This window comes from Terrapene carolina, unplaced genomic scaffold, assembly GCF_002925995.2.
Source record: "Terrapene carolina triunguis isolate 2854851 unplaced genomic scaffold, T_m_triunguis-2.0 Scaffold62, whole genome shotgun sequence".
Lineage (NCBI taxonomy): Eukaryota > Metazoa > Chordata > Testudines > Emydidae > Terrapene > Terrapene triunguis.
In genome coordinates, this window is record NW_020664413.1 from 8,863,318 (window position 1) to 8,883,760 (window position 20,443).

The 20,443-nt window shown below is 42.5% G+C and overlaps 1 protein-coding gene across 2 annotated transcripts in view; it reads right to left on the reverse strand.

Annotated features, from left to right (window-relative positions):
* Nucleotides 1-20,443, reverse strand: part of SEMA5B (semaphorin 5B) — a 336,474-nt gene that overhangs the window by 61,140 nt on the left and 254,891 nt on the right. For both annotated transcript variants that reach the window (XM_024205720.3, XM_024205721.3), the window contains exons 7-12: nucleotides 15,792-15,890; nucleotides 14,239-14,452; nucleotides 11,438-11,723; nucleotides 7,339-7,474; nucleotides 3,140-3,347; nucleotides 911-1,118 (exon numbers count right to left, since the gene is read on the reverse strand). In XM_024205720.3, the coding sequence (XP_024061488.2) occupies nucleotides 911-1,118; nucleotides 3,140-3,347; nucleotides 7,339-7,474; nucleotides 11,438-11,723; nucleotides 14,239-14,452; nucleotides 15,792-15,890 (1,151 nt within the window). The remainder of the gene's footprint in view (nucleotides 1-910; nucleotides 1,119-3,139; nucleotides 3,348-7,338; nucleotides 7,475-11,437; nucleotides 11,724-14,238; nucleotides 14,453-15,791; nucleotides 15,891-20,443) is intronic.

The window sequence follows — 20,443 nt, forward strand, 5'->3', positions numbered from 1 at the left end:
AAATTCACCATGTGCTAGGCCAAGAAAGAGGTAGAGCATGCTAATGAACTGCCTCCTTTTGGCATGCACTGAAGATATCCATTTCAGACAAGGATCAGCAACGCAAAGGCTGCAATAAAGGGGGAAGAGTGTCTTTAGGGGTGCAAATAAGCAATTACCCACAGCTGGACCCACTTCAAACTCTAGGACTGAAGATGGAAAACACAGATTACATGAGCACCTGTCTCAGTCAGCTAGTATCACACTGCTTTGCCTGCTGAAACTAGGGGCAGGCCATGTAGCTATCCAAACCCTTCTGTATTCAACACTGGGTGGATTACACCTCTGCAATCAGAGGTCAATATTGAAAATGTTTTTTTTATTTTCTTTTAAAATGTTCAAGCCAAACAGCACTTTTCCAGGTGCCAACTCTGTCACATGCTGTTCCAATGAGCTACTGGCTTCTAAAAGCAATGAAAAATAGCCACCCAATGCACCCCTTCATTGTTAAATGGTTGGGAAGCAATCATTTATAAGCCACAATGGGCCAGAGGACCAAGAATTCAGAATACTGCAGCCTTTCAGCCAGTGAGAACTACAAGCGAAACACGTGGCGATGATAAAACCAACACTGAAAAGTCAAGTAAAAAAGTAAATATCGGAAGTTACTCCTCAGTAAACATGTGATTAATTTCTAATGAGGACGAATTAATATTTACCAAAAACAATACCCTTCATTCCCATTGCTCCTGGCATGAGCACTATCAATCAAGACATATACACACACACACACACACACACACAAATATCTTGTCTCTCTCTCCCAGTGATGAAAAAAGGCATTCTGAAATGAATCAGACTAGAATATGTTTCCCTGGTGCTTTCCTTTGAAGCTGGAGTGGAATATATCAGAGCAGTAAAATTTGCTTACCCTTCTGTTCTGTACACTGAACACCTCTCCAGAGGAATTTTTAGCACTCCATTATTTAAACCCACAAATAGTGACCTGTCACTATGCAGGATTTGGAGGCTCTTGATTGGTTCCTGTTGACCGTCGGGAAGAATCTGCATTTCCTCTAAATAACAACTCCTCAGGCTCCTATTAGTGGTAGAAAGTGCCTTCAAAATGGTGCCATACTCTAATGGAACAAGAAGCAAGACGCAAGTAAATCTTAGAGATATTGATTCAATTTTGTACCTAGCACGAAGACTAAAGATTAATGACATCCTATTTACATAAACACTTTAAGGCTTGTTTCCTCTTCTACTACTTTTTAAACATTTTTGTTATCCAGGGTAGAAACTGCCTCAGCTATGTGGGTGCAATTCCCTTTTGTGTATTCAGGTGTCCTTACTGGTTTGTAGCTGTGGAACAGATGGACCCAGAATAATGCCATCTCAACTGCAACAAATGGTGCGCCAGTGTTGGAAATCTCTGATGTCATAGTAAGGACTGAATGGGTTTGAAGTCTAAATTATCCTTTCCCTGCTAAAAGTGGTCCTTACAGTAGGAATATGGGATACAATGACAATGAGCAGTGTTTCTATGGAAGCTTACACTACACTGTCGATCTATCAATTGGTGGATTGATGGATCTATGGGAGAAGTTCATCTTTGGGGCTGTCAAACTAGCATTTTTTTCATAAATAATACATGCATTTAGAACAAAAATTAGATGAGTCAATGCCTGTTATCTTTGAAGTTTGATCTATTCAAGGGAATAAGCTTTCCTGGTCAAACAGCATTTTTTGTGTGTGTCAGTACCATAGTTAAATTACTCCTAGCAACAAAGTTCTGTTACATACAGGAAGTTTCTATATCAATTAATAGGGCCTCAAAATACAGATCTGGATCTATACCATCATGAAGTTTGGGGTCAATTCCGATTTGGGTTCAAGTCCACCCCTAATCTCCAGGATCCAATATGCTCAAGGCTTTCTCTAATTGTGATTCTCATCCTTTGAAAGGTTTCAATTTCAACAGATTCCAGTCTCCAGTGACCACTACCAGTGTCCAGAGAAACTGATGTGTATAAAATAATAGATGATAAAACACTGACTTCTTCACAGATAACGGAAGGCAAAAAGCAAATGGAATTAAAATCTCAGTCTTCCACTTCTGTTTCTTCTGGCATAGTAACTGGGACACCTCACTTAAGGAATAAAGATGTAAAAATGGCAACACCATGCCATATTTCATTTTAAGTATGGTTTGCTCATCACAATCACTTCCATGCAGGCTTAAATCAGGGGGACTGTTACTAGAATATATCAAAGCTAATCACTTTCGAAGTAAGTGGTGGTAAAAGTTACATAAATTATGACACAATCCTGGAAGATGGTAACTTCAGAGTGAGAGGATGACTCCATATTGCAATGTTAGTTTAATCTAACACTTACAGGGGCAATATATCTTATTATAAAGTCAACACTCTCACAATAAAAGAGAAAACATTACACTCATGAGGCTGGCCATATGCTCTGATTAATCAAAATATTTAATTTAACTTTGATCTCAAGTGTGAATATAGGTTAAGGCAACCATTTATAATGCTTTGCCTTTCTTCATCGCCTTTCATCCACGGTTCTTGTGCTTTCCAGCATGCCCTAATTGTCAGAGCATGGCAGTGGGAGTCAAAAGATCTGCATTATAATCTCAGTGCTGCCACTGACTCTTCGTGTGACCTTAGGAAATTGTCTGCCTCCGTTTCCCCATCTGCAATGTGATGATAATAATGCTTACCCATCTCGATCTCATAGGCGTGTAGAAGTGCACAAGTATCATTGCAGATAGGTAAACTGTAGCACGGAGAGGTTAAGTTAGGTTGCACAAGATCACACACAGCAATGTAGTTACCTAGGGCAAACCCTTTGCCCTTCTCCACCATTGTGCCTTAGTCTGATTAGTTGATACATGTTAAAAGGAAAAACATCTTTTGCTTCTTTACGCATTGCAGATTTAAGGCCTATTCTCTCAAGGTCATGCCTCAAGGTCTCTATTCTGTTTTTATCTCTTCCCTATTCAGAAAAACTAGCTTCCATGGAGTTTTGCCTAAAGTAAGAACTCAGTACAAACAGTAACGACCTCAGGATCAGGCTCCCATACTGCTATGTCTCTGAATGAGGGGGACTTATCCTCCTTAAACTCGAATGCTCTTACCTGTGCCAATATACATCACGTGGTAGAGAGTATCCTTTCCTTGAACAATGTCAACCACCAGTTTGGAAAATCGAATGTTGTCCTGAGTGACGTAGGGATCCACGGAGACTGGCTGAACCACGTCATTCATCAGGAACAAGCGCTGGGCATCCTGCAGGATCCTTTCGGTCAGGTTCTCGTTAGGGCTGTTGTCATTCAGCATCCCACACTAAACAGGGACGACAGAACTTCAGCAGCTGTATTTGCACTTCACCCAAAACAACCCTGAAGTCCTTCTTCAGGGAAAACACTTGTTGACTTCACTGAGAATTGTGCCTGAGGAAAGCCTTCAGGATTTGGCCCCTTGTGCTAGCAGCCAGTGTTACCGGGAGCTTTGGTCACTCTTCCACCCCATAAAGTCATGTCTCCATATTGGTCCATTGGCCAGTGAGACGGTATTTTATTCCTTTGCGACACCACAGAGTGAGCGCGTCTACAGATAAACTACAGAAGTTCAGAACTAAATTAGGAGAAAAAAAGTTAAGGATGGATAAAGAAATTCAGAGGAGATAAGAAAACCCTGAACTTCTACCCAAACCCTTTCTGAGGTTTTCCCAGGTCTGCCTGAAGTCTCACCCTAAAGTCCTGTAAACCTGAGATGAATGCCCCAAAAAATTACTCTTTTTGTATGAAAACACCAAGTTCACCACCTGGCCTCTTCCACATGCATTCCCCCACTGGCTCCCCTGACTTTGAATAATCCTTGCAAGGGAGTTGGCCTGCAAGTTCCCTCCAACTCCTACAGCTTCACATAGATGGCTGGTTAGCCTGTGTCTGACCATCCTCAGACTTCACCTCACCTTCCAGGTCCATCAAAATGGACCTTTTGGTTAAGGCATTGGCCTCCTTGCTTAAGTTCAACAGCAGCATCAGATCTGCTACCCTGGTTACCTCATTCTGAGGCCTGAGTTGCCCTGGAATTCACTTTATATCATACTTTAATACTTAGCACTTAATATTGTCAAAACACCGTGAAAAATCATACTCCCACAGAAGTCAACGAGATGTTTGTTACTGACGTCACTGGGAACAGGATTTGCGCTGTGAGGTGGGCAAGGAGGCTTTCATTAACCCATATGAAATTCGAGGAGTCTGTTAAATGTCCTGTGCCCCAGGGCACAGAAGTCAACGGCAGAATTGGGATGAGTGCTCAGTCCTAAACTCAGTCCACTGGACTATGTTGCCCCACTGATTTACTGATCTTGACAGATCAAGGAACAGACAAATTATGTTTTCTCAATTAGGGTCCCATTTTTGACTGTTTACTGCAACAACGAACAAGTTCTTCACAATGTTCTAGGCACAACTTTCCTTTTGTGAATCCCTGCCGAAAATCTGCAACTAACTAAAATCTGCAACCGGGAGGAACTGGAGGAAATCTAGGGCAGTCAATAGGGCTGGTGCTGATGTATTCCAGCTGAAGATCTAGCCCTTTGGTTAGTATCTTCAGCCTCTTTCTAAATACTCATGCCAAGGTTAGTGGTTTTCTGACTCAATCCTTACAGAATGCATTTGCTAATAGAGAAGTTCTTTCTATTTCATCAGTGCCTAATCCCTGGTTCTTAAAGAAGTTTGGAAATCTCTCTTTTGCCACCTCCTTCTCATTCTCTCTCTAGCCCTGAACGTTCATGCTTCAGATAGTCTCATTTTTACCCACTAGACCCTTTTCCTTCACAGGTCATCAATGAAGGAGGAATCCTGATGGTTGGAATGTCATTGTTAGTTTTATTTCCTATGCTCATGAAGCAGAAGGTAACCCTTTGGCTCTATTGGCAGCCCGCATGCTGACACAGCATCCTCCTGTTATTGTTTTATTTTGTTTTGTTCTAATTTCCTGATTATCTATGCTGTCTTGATCCTCTATATCCTTCAGTATTTCTCCTTCCTCTCTGGGAAGGCATTTTTTTTTTTCTGGCATCCTTCCCTCATCTTCCCTTGTGAACACTGAGTCAAGGAATTAATTTAATTATTTTTGCAATATCTGCCTTTTCTGTCACTAAATTACCTTTGTCATCTCATAAAGGCCCTTCACTGACCTCTTGTTCCTTACATACTTGAAATATATCCAAATCTCTTTTTGCAATCTTCCTTTCATCTGCCATGGACCTTCCTTCCTTCCTTTCTTTATTTCTTTTTTTTAATCTTTTAACACTCTCATATTGGTCCTGTAATCTCTTCACTCCACCATTATATCTGATATTTTCCACAGTAAATAAATCTCTTTTCCAGACTCATTTTTTCCATTTCCCTGTTCACCCAGGACACAGTCCAGAGAGGTGCTGAACACCCTCGACTCTCAGAGAACCCTAATACTTTTCAAACCCAATAGGAATTGAGGGCATTCAGCATGACCGGGCCTCCAGTTAGGCCTTAGATTTTGTTTTGAATGCACCTAGATCAGTGTGGCCAAAACGTAGCCAATCAGTATGGAGCAATGGCATGTTGGAATCTGTAATCTGCATCAACTGCACCTCTGCATTTCTAAGGGGAAATGGGCACCCAATTTGGCATAAGGCGCCACTGTGCCACAGAGAGATTCACCCTGAGGGTGTGAGGGAAGATTCCTGACACACTGACACTCCCCCTGGGATTTCCACCAGTGGGGGAGGACTAAGTTCTATATTTCGATGCAGGCTTCATGGCAGCCCAGCTAGCAGAGGCTGCTCACGGATGCTCTGAAGCAGTCATCTTCACTTGCTGAGGTTTTGTGCAGAGCTGACTGCAAAGCTGGATGGTTGCAATTTGTTCCTTTTTTGACAATTAGCTGTAACTCAGGATCCCGGCCAGTTCACAATTCACAGATGCTTAGATTTTAAGGCCCAAAGGAACTATTATGATCTAGTCTGACCTCCTGAATAATTCACACCATAGAATGTCACCCAGTAATTCCTGCATAAACCCATAAATACCTGAAGAGCTAGCACTATCTGTTAGAAAGACACCCCCCACTCCCCAATCTTGATTGAAAGATTTAGGAGGTGATTTAAGATTTCAAGTGACAGACAATCTACCACATCCCTGGGTAAGGTGTTCCAATGGTCATGTGCCTTAGTTCTAGTCTGAATTTGTCTAGCTTCAGCTTCCAGCCACTGAATCTGCAAATCGTGGCTGGGAAGTCTGCATGGCTCATTTTAAGAGTTTCATTCTAGCCACACACATACCACAGTGATGAGCATAGCAGAAATATAAACCTAGGAGCATAGGAATTCCCATTCTGCAGTCCCTCTAGCCCAATATGGTCTCCAACAGAGGCCAATGCTAGCTGCTTCAAGGGACAGTGCAAGAAACCCCACAGTGGGAAGTTATGGGATAATATGTCCCCCAAGAAATTTTCATCCTCACCCTTTTAATTAGAGGCTATTTTCTGCCTTTCAGCATGAAGGTTTATATCCCTTCCACAACTCTTGTTCATTTTATAAATCTTTACTATAACAACTCTGGCTATTCTTAGTCTCCATAGAAATGTTTAGTCTTCTCTTGAATCCTGCTAAACTCATAATCTCAGTAATATCATAGAGTCATAGTCATAACGTTTGAGGCCAGAAGGGGCCACCAGATCATCCAGTCTGTCCTCCTGTAAATCACAGGCCACCAACCACCACCCAGACACCCCCATATCATGGCCAACAACAAGAATTAGACCAAAGTATTACAGCTCACAAGAGACTCCCCGGGCAGAGAATAGGAGGGACAAAGGAGCACCAATCCCCAAGACCCCTACAATGTCAGGTAATTGATTTGGCAAGATATACCCAGATCATGTGGCAGGGAGTTCCACAGACTAAGAATATGCTGTATGAAAAAGATTTACTTTTACCGGATGAGAGGCTAGACCTATATATTTTTTTCTCTTCCTTCTACTTCATTTGAATACATACAGTGATTCCCGAATTCTTCCAAAAATTGACCATGCTTTTCCCCTCTACCCACTTCAGTCTTTATCTTGAAGTATTTTGGTAAATCTAGAGCACTAAAAAGAACCCACCCCAAACCCTAATTTTCCATTACACCTCCCAGTGTGGAGAAATATAGTTCAGCGATTTGTACAGCACCATGCTTCTGCCTAGTATCCTGAATTCCATAAAAATCAACTCAGTACAACAGTTCCATCAAAGAGAAATTAAAAGGGTCTGGAGTAAATTGAAGTGCTGCAGTAATACCTGAAAATTAGGGATGGGGTTTATTGTTGGCAGCCATGCTGATCTTGGATTCTCCTGGTATCGGAAAGGGCCATTAAATGCCTGAGTAATGGCACTGAGGTTGAAGGCACATACTGCTGAAGCAGCTATACTGTTTCTGGAAAGGGGGAAAAATCAATTTAATCATTAGAACATTGACAATTTCATCATAACAGACATCAAACTCCATTTGAATAAAATACATGTAAATTACTAGGTAAAAGTGCAGTGCTACAGAGCTCAGAAGGAGGAAAAAATCCAGCCAGATTAGATGACAATCTTGAGAATGAATTTTAATCTCAATTGTATAATGTACATGTTTTAAGAGCCACAGAAGCAATCCTGACACGAAGGGCACATATTGTTCAATTTCCATGGATTATTTGTGTCCGGTTTTTTATTTAGTTTTTTACATCCCATCAATCCTGACTGATAATGAACAGACTAATTTTTAATTTCGTGGTATTTGTCAGATGAAGTTGAAATTCAGTTTCTGTAGATGCCTGAAATCTATAGCTGCAAAAATATACTAAATACACCTAGAGAGAGAATTAGCACCAAACCAGCGATTGCAAGAGTTCAACATGCAAGGTCATGCCACAGAAAAAGCTGTTTTCAATGACCACAGTTCACTTCTTTGTGTCCCCAGCTGGGAATAGTATCTGTATCTGAATAGTATCAAGAATGCATGCCCCAGGCAGAGGAATCAGTCTGTAAAACAAATGCTTCTGGAGGAAGGACTATCTGCAAGGGAACTTGTTTCAGCAACTTTACCCTACTCAGTCATCATATCCTGCAGCTCAGTGGGCCATTGTTGTTCCATTTCTGTCAGCAAGGGCATGCTTTGGCAAGGTGCTAAGCACACTCCACTTCTGACTTTAACAGGCAGTGAGGTCACCCAGAACCACCCAGGAGTGGCTCCATATCTAAGTAGGGTCAAGCCCTAAGCATAGATATTAACTTAAGTGACAGAGCTTGTATAAGCCCAACCTGGGATTCAACCCATTCTTTTTAAAGGAAGAAGAAAAGAGAGAAAATTAGAGAGAAAGACATCAAATTAAAAATAAAAATAGATCACTAAGGCATAGCATGATTGACTTGTCATGGTGGCTTTTAGATAACCCAGGGTTTGCTTGACATATTGCGCTAATTAAAGCAATCTGAATTCTCTGAAAAGAACAATTTTTTTACTAAACCAATAATTACACACACAAAAAGCCTAGCTGCACAATTCCAGGCAGGGAACGAGAGGGACAGATTCTTTCACAGCAGATTCCTTTGGAGAAACCCCATATAAAGAGGAACTTTTTTTTCCTATTCCCTTTTCCTCCCCCCACACTAACTCCCCTCCCTGCACCTTCAATTCCACTGTGCAGTGGAGCAGTTCACTTTGAACATGTCAAAGCAACGCAAGTCGAACCTTTCTCCACTTTTGTCTGAATGCCGCTGACGCAGTGCATATTCACAGAAGGCAGCTCTTTAGACACAGCTAATGATGGGTGACAAGTAAATGCCTCGAGGCACACAAAAAAAGGCTAGTCTAAATAAAGCTACATAGCTTTTCAAAATAGAATGGATTCTTATAGAGCCCTGCTAAACATTACAGAGTCAAGTTCCTTCCCGCTGCTGAAGATGAGTGAGAAGAGGTGACTATCAGATAATTATCCCGCCTCCAGGGCAGTGCTGTTTCACCCTGACTATCAAAAGTTTGATCCCAATCTTAAAACACTGACATTAATTTCTCTGTACAGTTCTTTATGGGCCAAGTGTAGCTATCCCCCTCATTCACATCCAGTACTAGTGGTGATGGATCAACCAGGCCGTTTGGAAAATGATTTAGTTCAGAGGGTTTTAAATGTGATCTCAATGACCTTATAGAAAAACTTTAATAACAGCTGTTTAAATATTTCAGAAGCTACTTTCCTAAATAACCATCTTTCCTGCTGACTTAGCTCAATATTACACAACAATGAGCAATAAATCTGTTTGTCATGGATTTTTCACAATGAAGCATGATATAAGCCAATCGTCCTTTGTTGGGAAACGGCCCCGATCCCATTAAACGCGAGTTTTCAAAAAGTAATGATACTTTTAAACAAAAATCATGTATCTTCAGTCTACCAGCAGAACAGTGGATAGAGACACAGACTGGAGCATAAATCAGCCTTATTTGGCATGCAGAACACATATAGCAAGATATAAATCCTGATGGAAGTTAAAAGAATAATTATCATTATTTCTCTAGTCAGATGACGAATTGGAACATTTTCCTCTTTGAATTCTTGAAAGAACATTCTGTCGTAGTCACAAAAAACACTACTTGATCTAACTTCAGCTACTGTCAATAATAACGCATCTAGTCAATTACACCAGTGTTATATAATACATGGAGGTGAGAAGGATGAACCAAGCGTGGGGGTGGGCCCTTTAAAGCCATGGAGTAACAAGAGTGTCTAACTGTATCCCATATAGGGATTGGGTGACACCCATTACGTTCTGTGTTGCTTACAAATAATGGGAGAAGTGATGCTACAGACCCAGCAGGAAAGTATCCTATCCAACCCACGCCACCCAATACCTTCTCCCAGTAGATTCTAAGTATACCAGTTGTTAATTACAATAATGTTTTAATTTTTTTTTAAATTATCATTTCAAACTTTTTGGTGCCAAATGGATGTATGGATAAAAACCCTCAACATCTTCATTGCAAACTGGTCAGCCACTTTTGGTAACATAAGCACTGTCTCATATCTTCACCCGAAGCTCTAGCCAAGTTTTTTTATAGGGTCAGAATGTTTGGCTAACTTCCTTTAAGCATTAATTCTAGAGAGAGTTTCATGCAAAGTTCAGATGTGGGTTAGATTTTCTCCAAAGTCCACAGGGTGTTTGGATCTGGGTTTGTGGTTCAGGCCCACTGCCCAATTATATTTTCTTTTTTAAGCTCTGCGCTGGCTAGTTCCTGGCTGATTTTGGCAGTGAACATGCAGAAATAGCACAAGATAGATAGATAAGTACAGCCTACCACCCTCCCTCCCTCTTGGCATTTATAGAGTATGGGTGAAAGCCGGGACCCATTGACTTCAATGGCAAAAGTCCCACTGCCTTCAGTGGAGCCAGGATTTCACCTCTAGGGCTGCAATATCTAAGCACTGTATGCGGATAACAAAAAGCACAACGCCGTGAGTTGCTTTGAGAGAAGTTGGTTCTCTGTCCCAATCTCAGTGTCAGTGGAGCCCATGACAGCGTGACTCTTTCCAGTCTGCCTCTAGTTCCTGTAGAGAGGTTGAGTTTGCTGCAGCCTTTGAGATAAGGAATCAGGTTCTTTAGCTCAAAATGCAGATGTTTAGATCCAGGATTCCCAAGCTCAATTTCTGCCACTGCCAACCCCTGCAGAAGCATCACTGTACATAAGCAAGACCCCTATTTGAGTGTGATGCCAAGTCTCTGCCCTGCATGGGCTATTATTTGGGGCCAGACCTTTATCCACATTGAGTAGTATCCTATTCCATGAGTAGCCCCACAGAAGTCAGCTACACAAATTAGGCTCTCTGAGTGTCGCATCTTGTACAACAATTAATTCCATTTTCATCTTCTCCTTTATAATTCAGTCTAACAAACTCTAGAGAGTATTACTGTGACCTCATAATGGACATGCTGGTAGCAGTGAGAAATTGTTCTCATCTGAGCGAGGGGGTTTGGAGAAGCCTGGCTTACACTCATCTAACTTTAAAAAAGTAAATAAAAACCTAAAAAAATTCACAATATATTTTTTAAACTTAGCTCTTCTCCTCTGACTCTGTCCTCAGGATCCTCACACATGTGCACCCAAAACCATCCCAATGCAACCTCCTTGAAAACAATCCCAACAAACATCAGGAAGGTGATATGACAATCTCCAGTTATGTCTTTGCATCCCTCTATTTTATAGTTCATGCTTCTCCCGGAAAGTTCTAAAGGATACTTTGCCTCTAAATGATCTTTCAGAATGATTGACTGGAATTGACAGTAAGACAGTTTCATTGTGCTGGGGGCTGAGGTGGGAAAGAGGGGCCGAAACGTAACTGAAAGTGTCACAACTCACACATTGGTAGTGAAGACTCCATAGATCAGGTCTTGCTCAGGAAGATAGAAGGTGCTTTGCAGTTCATTGTAATAGAAGGGGATTTCTCCAGAGCGGGAGCAGTTCAGCCTGGCCTTCATAAAAGTCGTCCACGTGTCCTCCAGCAAAAATCTCCCCCCAATGTCGTTTTTGCAAACTCTGGCCACGCGAGAATAGACCGTTTTCCCACAATCATGTTCCACCGCATTCTCACGGAAAAAGAAGTAGGTGAACAAACCAACGTCATAGGCAGCAATAAAGTTGGGCTCTGGAAAACAGACGCGCAATGAGATTTACAGAGTTCAGAAGCCGAAGGGTGCTCATCGAACGGCTCTGTGCGTTGCACTGTTAGGTTGTAGGGGACACTGCGCTGGCAGAGGGCACCCGAGCAGTGGATCTGAGAATAATGACATATGGGTGTGTAGCTCCCATACAGTTCCTCAGCTCCAACCCTGGGGATGCAAATACTGGGCCCAATCCTTTCACCATTGCTATCAGTGGTATAGCTACCACATGTGTACCTGTATTCACTCTACAATACAAGCCACCCACCCCCTTTTCATTGCTGAGTCACACGTTATGGTGTGTTAAATATGCGGTTTGCATCCCCTCCTAATTCTCTAAATGCTGTACTGAAACATTCAACCTATTCTCCTAATGCAATGACATCTGGCTTCTATCCCGGGCCTTTTTCCAGTTCATAGGCACTAAAAGATTTTCTCGTGTTTGTAAAACAAACCACACCAGAACTGATAGTATCAAAACCAGCATTGTAGTTCTCCCCCGACAAGAATTTAAAAGACTCTGGAAGAGGTTTGCAGCGTGCATTTTAATCAGACACGACACAGAGTTTTAAAGTGTATATTCTTTCATGCCAACAGACTTTGTAGAAAAGGAAAAAGTTTGGACAATGAACAATATTTGACGGGAGGGGGGAAAAAAACTGTTGATTTTACAGGCTGCTATTATGATGCTTATGTTGGACTAATGCTCAAAGGAGGAAGAAAAATGTCCAGGAATTCCTTTAATGCTACAGCCCAGGAGCGAGGAGGAGAACAGAGCATGCACGGGGAGATCTGGTAAAGCTGCAAGGCAGGTTTAAGCTGGGAGGTAGTAGATGATAAAGTAGGAGAGGGCTCCACAGAATGGGTCAAATCAGGCCATCACAGATAAAGCTATATAGATTTTAAGGCCCAAGGGACCATTATGATCACCTAATCTGATCTTCTACATAACACAGGCTACAGAATTTCCCCTTGTAGTTCCTTCATCAAGCCCAGTAATTTTTTGTTGAAGCAGAGCATATCTTTTAGAAAGACACCTAATCCTCACAGACCGATTTCCTGAGATTTCAAATCCTCCACCTTCCTTGGTAACTTGTTCCAATGGTTAATTACCTCCACTGTTAAAAACAGGCACTTTATTTTCAGTTTGAAATTGTCTATCTTCCGCTTCCAACCTTTGAACTTATTATAGCTTTGTGTGCTAGGTCAAAAAGCCCTTTTTTAATCAGGTATTTTCTCCCCATGCAGGTCCTTGAGCTGCACAATTAAGTCACCTTTTAACCTTCTTTTGAGTAAGTTAAATAGATTATGCTCATTAAGTCTCTCACTGCAAGGCAGGTTTTCCAGACCTCAAATCATTCCTGTGGCTCTTCACTGAACCCTTTCCAATTTTTCAACATCCTTTTTTGAAATGTGGACACCAGAACAGGACACAGTATTCTGATAATGGTCTCACCAGTGCTGCATCCAGAGGCAATACTGCCTTCATACTCCTACTCAATATCCCCATTTATACATCCACAGTTTGCATTAGCTCCTTTAGCTACAGCATTGCACTGGCAGCTCAGCTTTGCTCTGCTCTTCTTTAAACTCTCTCTTCAGATTTTCTTTCCTTTGCCTGGATTTTTCTCTATTTGTCTTTCTGTTTGTTTGTGCAGGAAAACAGACCGAAAGGAGAAATGCTGGGACTTGCCTCTGAATGGAGAAACAATGCCATAGTCCAGCACCTTCTTCCTCTGGACACTGCTTCAACACAATACCCCACAGCTCTATAGCAGCCTTCATGAGCCTCACCAGGATCTGGAGAGTGGACACAAGCACTGCCCATAGGGTTTGATCCAATAGAAAGACTCCCACGGACCTGAACAGTTTGTGGATCAAGCCCCACTAACCAAGGGACATAGCAGATTCTCCATCACTTACGTCTTTCAGTCAAGATTGGGTCTCTTTCTAATAGATCTGTCCTTGCTCATCCAGGGCTCGATGCAGGAATTACTGGACGAATTTTTATGACCGGCTTGACAAAGCTCTGGCTGGGATGATTTACTGGATGAATTTTTATGACCAGCTTGACAAAGCCCTGGCTGGGATGATTTAGTTGGGAATTGGTCCTGCTTTGGTCAGGGGGTTGGACTAGATGACATCCTGAGGTCCCTTCCAACCCCGATATTCTATGATTCTATGACCTGGGTTACACAGGAGGTCAGACTAGAACATTATAATGATCCCTTCTGACCTCAACATCTAGGAATGTATAATAGGGTAGGGGTTTATGTTGACTTAGTTTCTCCTCCTTTGGCATCTCAAGACTACATACCCAGCACCCTCTCGCTGTAAAAAGTACTCTATAAACCACATTCTCTGAACTGTATAACGTTCTCTGAAATCCCCTGTCAATTCTGGATTCTGGTGTGAAATGAGGGAGAGGGAGCTGATTTACAAGCCTATCCTGTTGCTTTCAATACACGTATTGCTTCGGTTTGGCCAGTGGGACTTTACCATTAAGCCATTTGGAGTTGTATTGTGCAGTCCGTAGTGGGGGAACATTTCCAAGGCTGCGGTAAATGGCAGGATCCCGTCCAGAGAAATCAATTACAGTTGCAGCATAGAGTTCTCCCCGTGATGTAATCACAGCTGTCGAGTTATGCCGAGGGTCATACGGGCATCTAGCCACTCCATTTATTTTGTCAATGGTTTTACTAAGATTTCCTACCTGTATTTAAAAGGAGAGAGAAAGTGGGAATAAAGGGTTTAATAGCACAGTTGGCTTCTCTAAGCATGCACACAGAACTCAACCTTTCCTTGAGCACCTAGTAACAACCCCCATGTTAAAAAAAAACAATAGGCAATGGTAAGAAAATGACATTGTGCATGATTGTAAATCAACGGTCAAATCTGCCACTTGCAGAAGGCCAGCACAAAGCCAGTGTGGTGCATTAGCTTCAGACCTGCTGGCCCTCTGCAAAGAGGTGATGTGCACCAGCCTGGGATGCCAGCGGGCACAGCTCGCCAATGTCAATGGAGTTGTACCCACATACATCAGCTGCCTATTTACAGTCTCTGGATGCGTAGATTCCTTCTGTTTCCAATTTTACCAGCTAACATTTTTTAAATCACTAGGGTCCTGGTCCTGCTTCTTTTAATACCAAGAAGAGCTTTGTCATTTGCTTTGGTGGAACCCTATATGAGTTGGAATTCCAACAAACAGGGCCGACTCTCACTGAAAACAGCCTTTGTAGTACTAACGACACAGCTGCAGGGGCCAATCCTGATTCTGAGGGGGAATCTCTCCCGTTTGGGGAGCTGCAGAATGCCCCCCCCCATTAGTTAGTCTGTGTTCCATGTCTCCTGAATCAACCCAGCTCAATTGCCACCCAGGATAATCTGGGTCTTGAGAAGGATGTCAGAGGACCGAGCATGCCCCATGCACATCCCCAACATCCTAAAACAGAGACAGCTTCCAGTTCAAGCTGACTGAGCATTCAGCTAGGGAAGAACCTTATAGAGACAACAGATGCGTGTGGCCAGTCCTAGCTGTCAGCAGCAGGCTTATGAGCAAGGGAAGAGCAAGAAAGAGCCATGAAAGGCGTAAAGTTTCAACAGCCCTGTAATCCCTCTCACCCCAAGGCCCCCTTCACAGCTCTCCAGCTCTTCTGCCCTGCTCCCTACAAGGGGCTGGGGTGAGGACAAGTGAAAAAAACCCTCTCCTCCCAAAACAAAAGAGTAGTCTGAGTCCAAGCCCCCTCCACCACAGTCAGCCTCCCACCTCACAAAGCACTACCCTATAGGGAGTGTGTGACTCACAAGGCCACAAATATTGTTTTGTAGCTGAACCCAATCCATATATAGCATCAGCCTCATTTCCCAGCAAGGGGGGTGGGTGGGATCACAGCAAAGAGACACAATTTCAGATCAAATGAATTTTAAATATTTATTCTATAATAGGGAATACTTCCATCTTCGCCTCAAAATGACTCTTTCCTTGGAACACACCCTCATCTCTCTCTCTCCACCATCCCTCCCCCTCCCAAAAGAGAAAGACAATAACAGACCTGTCTACTGGAACACACTGGGGAGAAGGCATTGGTACCGCAGGTAAAAACCTTCTTGCCATAAACAATCAGCACTCGCACATAGTTCTGGCATTCCTCCTGCAAGAAGGGAAAAGACAAACAGTCTATGTGAAAGGGGGACTGTCAAGGTAGCAGTTTTGTTAAAAAATCCTCATATTTTCCTTACCTGTGTTACAGCCGAAATATACCTTAGAGCATTACTTAGCTTTGAATAGCATCCCAGAGCCCCATTCAGGATCAGGCCCCATTGTGCAAAGTGCTGTACAAATACACAGCTCTGTATAGTCCACTGCCTGAATGGATAAGTCAGACAGGCAACAAATGACCAATGTGCAAAGCAAGGTGTCCACGGAGATGTTAGAAACCCACTTTGTTGGTTACTCCTCTAACCACCATCATCCCCACTCCATTGAAAGGATTGCAATAATCTAATCTAATTTACCCTTCACCGGTTATGCCAACGGCTCACTTTAGGCACTTCACTTAACTTGCAGAATGAGGGAGTGTCCACAATAGGACATTTTGTACCCATTTTCCTAGCAGTGGTGCGGCTGTACCAGTATGACCAATGGCACAAGCTGTAGTGCAGACCAGGTGCCCTGCTTACACTGGGGTTCATACTGTTGCTAGCAGCAGTGTAGTTGCATTGTTGCTGGAAAAACAAGAAAGAAATTCTCTGCTGTAGACAAGGCCTGAGAGTCGAGCAACGAGGCCCACTTGTGTCTAGGCAGCTCTGCTGCCTGGTTCTCATGCCCTGGGACTGTGTTCTCAGGAGTTTCACAGGATGCAGCATAAAACAAATTCCCCACACCAACCCAGGCCACTGAGTGTCAGCAAAGCCCCTGTTTACATCTGTCACTGGGGACTCCAGCACGCAGCAAATGACTGATGGATCTGCACAGCCGTAAATCCATGGTCCCTGCCCCAGTTCCGCCCTTAACAGCCCTGCAGAGTATGGGAGATGTCCTGCAAGACTGCCATCAAAATCATGGTTTAGGGGTCTCTGTCCATCCTGCACTTCACAGAGAAAAGGATACAAGCACTTGTTCATCGACTACCATTCATAGGGCACATTGTAAAGAAATCAAATTAAATTCTATTGTAAACAGAAAAGGAAACTTGTTAAAAATAATAACCTCATCTTGGCTACATTGGCTGCTTTGCTTTCCTCCCCCGCCCCCCCTCCACCCTCTGTAGATAATAATTTGCCATTAAGCTGAGCCCACAATTGCAGACACAGCTCCTTCTTTTGAGAGTCGCAATCATGCTGCAAGCTCCCCTATCTCCAAGTCCTACAAGCGGCTGATCATTTCCCTGAAGACTTCATTTGCAAGATTCAGCCATGTAAAAACACTCCATATCATTTGGGAGGGAAGAGACTTGCTCAGTTGGATTAAGTCCTATCTCCTTTCATTTGCTACATGGAAATCAATTTCTGGAAGGATTGTATTTAAGGAAAGGCTACCAGCGTTAGCTAAGAACAAGGTACTGATGTTTAGAATATTTGGGGATTATTTTTTTTTTTTTTAAGATGCTACCAGACAGTGGGATGTGCACTTTCAGAGCTAGTCTGGGAGCACTCAAGGATTCCATGTGAAGGCTGCACTTTTCCATTGAGTCGGTAACTGCCAATCTTAATTTCAGGTTTATCGTTTCTTGATCAGATATAGCAGGGATCAAATTTGAAACCCCAAGTGCCCTGGAACCAGAGCTTCAAATCCTAGCTGGGTCGATTCACCACTTCATCTTTCAGAAGCAGATAAACTGTTGCTTTGTCTATCAAACAGGACATTAAATAACAAGATCCTTATCTGTTTTGTGTTGAAATTAAAGCTCTTGTGCTTTTTTAAATAAGACTAAGGGCTTGTCTGACCATGTCTCCTCTCACTCGGTCGTGTTCTGTTGTGTGATCTGATTGCCCACCTCTACCCTAGAGGCGGCTGCATTTCACTGGTGGGTAAAGTAATTCTTGTATATGTAAGTCATAGTTCTGCAATCCCGACTCAGCCAATAACTCAGTGGGGGTTTTGCCTGAATTAGGACTGCAGATTTGGGGTTGATAGCGGTACAGGACCAAGAATATGTTGGTCAGTGGCTGCTATATAAATAACTAGACATGGGCCCAATCCCTTTTCCCCACAAAATTTTCTATTTAGGATGTGGGGAAGGTTCAGCATCTAACCCAGTATGCAGATCTGTATCCAAATTCTAGTCTCAAGGAAGCTAACCCAACCCCACTCCTACTCCCAATTCCCCCAGCCTTGAGGGGATTGTAATCAGCATCTGATCTGAATTAGCCACAGTTGTTTAATTTGATCTTTTGGGGGGTAACTTGTGTTAGGGGTGCATAGAGTGTTGCCTAGATTCCTTTTTATTATTTTAGGAACAACATAAACATCATTTACAGAATTTGCCACTTTGCCACAGAACGATATTCTGGACCTTCACTTCCATTTAAAAAAAAAAAAAAAAAAGCCCTCACGGCTGGCAAGATAACACTGAAAAAATGAACGACCTGTAAACTGATGCTGCAGGGTGTTCCTGACTCTGCAGGCAGCCAGCAGCAATAAGCAGCAAAGTATGACATGAATTCTACTCCAGGGTGATTAGGATGCTCAAAGCATCCCAATCTGGCTGGTAAATTACCTGTATTTTTGAGAGGTTATGCACGATTTTTAATTGTGCTCGCTCCAGCAAAAATGTAGGCCATTTAGCAAAACAGAAGGTGAATGGCTAAGGAATCTATATTGAGGAGATCTTACCACTGTGGTCTGAGCTCGTAGCATTACATTCTGACCTGTGACTCAGCTTGTCCGCTCCTGATCGTGGCAGCAAAGAACATGGTTAGTATGGGGGTAGTACGTTAAAACAGAAGCATTTGACAGCTGATATTTTTCACAAAATTGAATGAGCTGAATTTGCTGAAGTTTTCATTGGTTGTAATGGAAGCTAGGGCAAATAGTGGCATTTTCTACACCGCTTGGGAGGAGGAGGAAGGGAACGCTGCCAGGCAGAGAGATAACATGGGGCAAATGTAATTGTCTTATTCCTACAAAATAATTGCCTGGAATCTGCATAGCTTCTTTAACCGAACTAAGTCTCTAGCGACAATAACAATGCTGCACAATGATAACATAGCTCTTTTTATCCACTGAGCTTAAAGAATTTTCCTTGGCATTATTGAAAGCCTTATAACATCCCTCTGAAGCAGGTAAGTATTATTCTCCTGTTTACAGAAAGGTGAACTGTGGCAAACAGGTGTTAAGGGACTTGCACAAGGTCATGCACTTAGAGTCAGTGGCAGCTCTGAGAATAGGACCCAGGAGTCTTGACTTCCAGTCCCCTCCTTTAGCCACCAAATAGCACAACCTCCTACACATCCCTAAAAATAGTACTGTATTAATCTTACATTTTTCACTGCTGCCTCCACACTCTCAGTTGCCTGTCTGTGCTATGTGAAAGCCTCAAGCAAAAGCAAGAATGATGCAGAAATGTTTAGATTCACTGACTCTCAAAACTTCCCCATGTGCTTAACATGAAATATCCCCTTATTTCCCCCCCTCTAAATAGCTTTGTAAAAGGCCAGCCTTCTATACACATTCTTTAAATTTACCACCTTGTCCACAAGACCTGGGGTCTCTCTGAAAAGTTATCTGTGGCTGTATTTGATACACTTCTCCTTATAACTTAAATTTGTAACTTGTTAGTGAAATTAAATCAAATGCTGCAAAATAACCAACTTCAACTCACAGCCTCTGACTTGCCAGCTTCTTAGACATAAACGTTTTAAACAAATAGAAGCTATTCAGTGCTAGATTTTACTAGCTAGATGTGGAGCAATTATTGTTCTAAATAGGTGTGGCTGAATCCAAAGAGGTTTTCCTCCTGGTCACAAAGTTTGGCAAGCCAGACTCCATGACACGACAATATTTACATCACAATCTGATGTCATGACACCAGCCCAAATGAACCTGTGACCAATCAGCCTGTGGAATTCATCACCACAAAATATTACAGAGTCCAAGAGTTTAATCAGATTCCAAAAAAAGGACTGGACATTTACATGACTAACAAAAACAGCCCCCATTACAATAGATAGGATTATTTTCAAAAAAAGAGGGTGGAACTGATATAAACCCTTATGTTTACTGCTCAAAAAATAAGCCAACCTCTAAGTAATGGGGTCAGAAAGAACTTCCACTAAGGACAGGCTATTCCATAATTATCCACTTCTGAGTTCTTGCTCTGTCCTCTGAAGCATCTAGCACTGGCCACTCTCAGAGACAAGATACTAAACGAAATGGACCATTGGTCTGATCCAGCTGAGCTATTGCTGTTTTCCTAGAAAGCATGAGCATCTAACTGCTGGCCTAGTACTCAATCCACTAGGTCACCCCGCTTCAATATCAGGGAGAGAACTTCCCTAAAGCCCTCACTTGCGGTTCCATAGATTTCATGACCAGAAAGGACCATTGTAACCACCAAATCTGACTGCCTGTAGAACACAGGCCATAGGACTTCCCCAGAATAATTCCTAGAGCAGATCTTTCAGAAAAACATCCAATCTTGATTTTAAAATGGTCAGTGATAGAGAACCCATCACGATCCTTGGTAAATTGTTCCAATGGCTA